Source organism: Rhincodon typus, chromosome 41, assembly GCF_021869965.1.
Source record: "Rhincodon typus isolate 14 chromosome 41, sRhiTyp1.1, whole genome shotgun sequence".
NCBI classification, from domain to species: Eukaryota; Metazoa; Chordata; class Chondrichthyes; order Orectolobiformes; family Rhincodontidae; genus Rhincodon; species Rhincodon typus.
This window is the reverse complement of record NC_063372.1, coordinates 8016738-8019601: the sequence shown is the minus strand read 5'-3', so window position 1 is coordinate 8019601 and position 2864 is coordinate 8016738. Positions and strand designations below refer to the sequence as shown.

Genomic DNA, 2864 nt, shown 5'->3' with positions numbered 1-2864 from the left:
TGTAGCCAGAAAATCATCTACAATGGCTTCTCTTTCTGTAGCATTATCTCCGTTGACCTCCCGACCCCTCCCCTCCCCATGGATTTATCATTTAAGTTCCTTATGTTTTTTGGCTGCCCCTCAACCACATTTGAAACACTGTGTTGGCTCCATGCATCTCCAGGGCTATCCAGCTATACTGCAATGTTTCCCTTACCTGTCCCTCTCCTCAGTTCATCGACAACCTCTGATTTGTCTTATCTCTTGGATAACACTGAGCAGAATTTTCTTTCATATGCAGCATTGAGAACTCTGAAGTCATTGTCTTTGGTCCTTGCCACCATCTTCTGTTTTAGTTGTCAAATCCCTCCTTAACCTTGTGTGGCCCTGCAACCTTCCAAGATCTCTATGCTTCTTTATTTTTACCTCTTGCACATCCCCTCTGATTTCAATTGCTCCATTATTGGTGCCTATCTTCAGCGACATTTACCAACTTTTTGGTCACCTGTCTTATGATCTCTTCATTTGCGTTAGCGTCAAATATTGTTTGATATTACCCTGTGAAGTGCCTTGCAACATTTTATTATGTGAACGGTGCTTGTTTGTAATGTGAGACACCAAGAAAGTAACTGAAATTCAACTTGCTCATAAGCCATGAACTCAGTTTTAAATTTTGTCCTTTTGTGGACGTTCTTGCTTTACGTTCTGTAAGTTTTTAAAAACTCTGTCCAAATATCTTCCTCAGGATTTCAGCGTTGCCATCTACAAACATCTCTATGATCTGAAGGAAAACCTGATGTGGATTTCCACAGATAGACTGGACCTGAAGCTGCTTGGTTGTGACATTGATGCTGACCTGATTCGAAGAGCCACTGAATCCAATTCCTTTCCTGAATCCATTTCATATGTTACTTTGGATGTTATGGACTCTGCTTCCCGCGAGGCTATATTAAAACCTTACTTGGACAAATTCCACCATACTACTTTTGATATTTGCTTTTGTATGTCTGTGACAATGTGGATCCATCTCAATCACGGTGACCAAGGGCTACTGGATTTTCTCCTGTGTGTATCAGGACTTTGCAAGGCTTTACTGATTGAACCACAACCCTGGAAGTGCTACCGAGCTGCGGCCCGTAGGTTGCGCAAGCTGGGCAAAAGCAGATTTAACCACTTCAGCACACTCTCTATTAAAGGGGACGTGGCCCAGAAGATTCAGCAGTTCCTGATAACTGATTGCAAGATGGAACTAGTCCGGTGTTTTGGGAGCACCAACTGGGACAGGAGTTTATTGCTTTTTAAAAAACGGTCCTTGAGCCAAGAATGAATAAGCTAAATATTTCTAGTGTAGTCATCAGTTAGTCACAAAGCATTTTATTTTGCAATCAAAATTAAAATCTTTTATCAAGCTACATTAAATAGTCTGTTTTTAATGGTCCTGGCTGAATTTATTATTGATGAAGCTGAGAATTGTCACTGGTATGCAAAGTGCACATGCCAGAAATCTGGAAAGAAAACAGTCCTGGCATCAGTGGTGAAAGAAGCAGTTAATGTTCTGAGTCCAACAAGACTCCTTGGTTCACAACAATCATATTGGACTCAACGTTAACTCTGTTTCTCTGCAGATGATGTGAAACCTGCTGAATTTCTGTAAAACTTGATTTATTTCACCTTCACTGGTTCAAGTGTCACATGCTCCAGCTTAGTGAGAGTGCTGTCCAGCCATACTGCAATGTTTTTCTTGTATTAACCCATAAAATTAACTTCCCACAGCCCAACTCCTGATCAGCTTCACAAGTTTATCTTCCTTGCATCAGTGTTGCTTTTGTTTTGCTGACCAACACTTCTGTATGTGAGAGAGACACTGCAGTGTAGATTGGAATTACAGAAATGAGATGTAATTTTATATTTTGGGATTTACGCCTATTGTTTTCATTCCAGCTGTCAGTAATACTGGAGAAATCAGATCCACATTGAAAATTGGTTTGACAGGTCACATTTAATTTTTTAGTTAGTTGACATGGTGGGTAGTTACTGAAATGTATTCATGTGGTATTACAGATGTTCTTTAGCATCAGAATACAAGTTTATTACTCAGAATAGAAAATAAACCAAAAGTTAAAGGCAGACAATTTCAAAAGCTCTTAGCATAAAGTATCAATCTGTTTTACAACCTAATCCGTTACAGAGACTTCAGTCCAGAAAAACTAAATTGCTACGTCAACTCTTTAAAGTATTTATTGGATTGACTCCTTTCAGTTTCTCTTCATGGACTTTTTGCTTTCTTGGTTTGCAGGTATGAACAGTTCACAATTCTGAGGCCTAAACATTTTCAGTTCTAACAACTTGAACTCTCTATCCAAGCCCTCCTGGCTTAGAAGGGCCACAGAAAAGAAATCACTTCTGCTGAGGTGCCTGGATCTCCTAAACTGAACTGAACTGGAAAGAACTTGATTCCTTTGCTATTCCACTTTCTGGACTGAAGTAATAACAAAGCTAGCTTTGTTCTGTTTGCTCTTGTGATAAACCCAACAGTATAAACATTTTATCAATTAACACCACAGGGGATCTGATGTACATAGGTCACTCTCTAAATTACTTTGATTTTTTTTTTTAAAATCTGTCAGAACTGACCAAAAATCAACTTGACTCTACTTTAAAATCTAACTTCCAAAAATGATGTTTAGATATCAATACATATAATACACATTTTATCTCACTATGTTCCTTGGTTCCAGACTCCTCAACCATTGGAAAAATATTACTTCCCAAATTTTCCCTTTCATGGATATTAGCTGGTCTAGAATTATCTGGGTTAGCGCTTCTTTGGAAAATAGATACTACATTGGTCAATTCTCCGGTCCTGTTGCCCACATTCACTTTTC

At 38.9% G+C, this 2864-nt stretch overlaps 1 protein-coding gene across 1 annotated transcript; it reads left to right on the top strand.

Moving 5' to 3' along the window:
- The first annotated feature begins 668 nt into the window (after positions 1-668).
- Positions 669-1391, top strand: LOC109925763 (RNA 5'-monophosphate methyltransferase). Its single transcript, XM_020525677.2, has one exon. It carries the CDS (start codon positions 776-778, stop codon positions 1304-1306), a length of 531 nt encoding a protein of 176 aa, XP_020381266.1. The 5' UTR covers positions 669-775; the 3' UTR covers positions 1307-1391.
- Positions 1392-2864: the final 1473 nt, after the last annotated feature.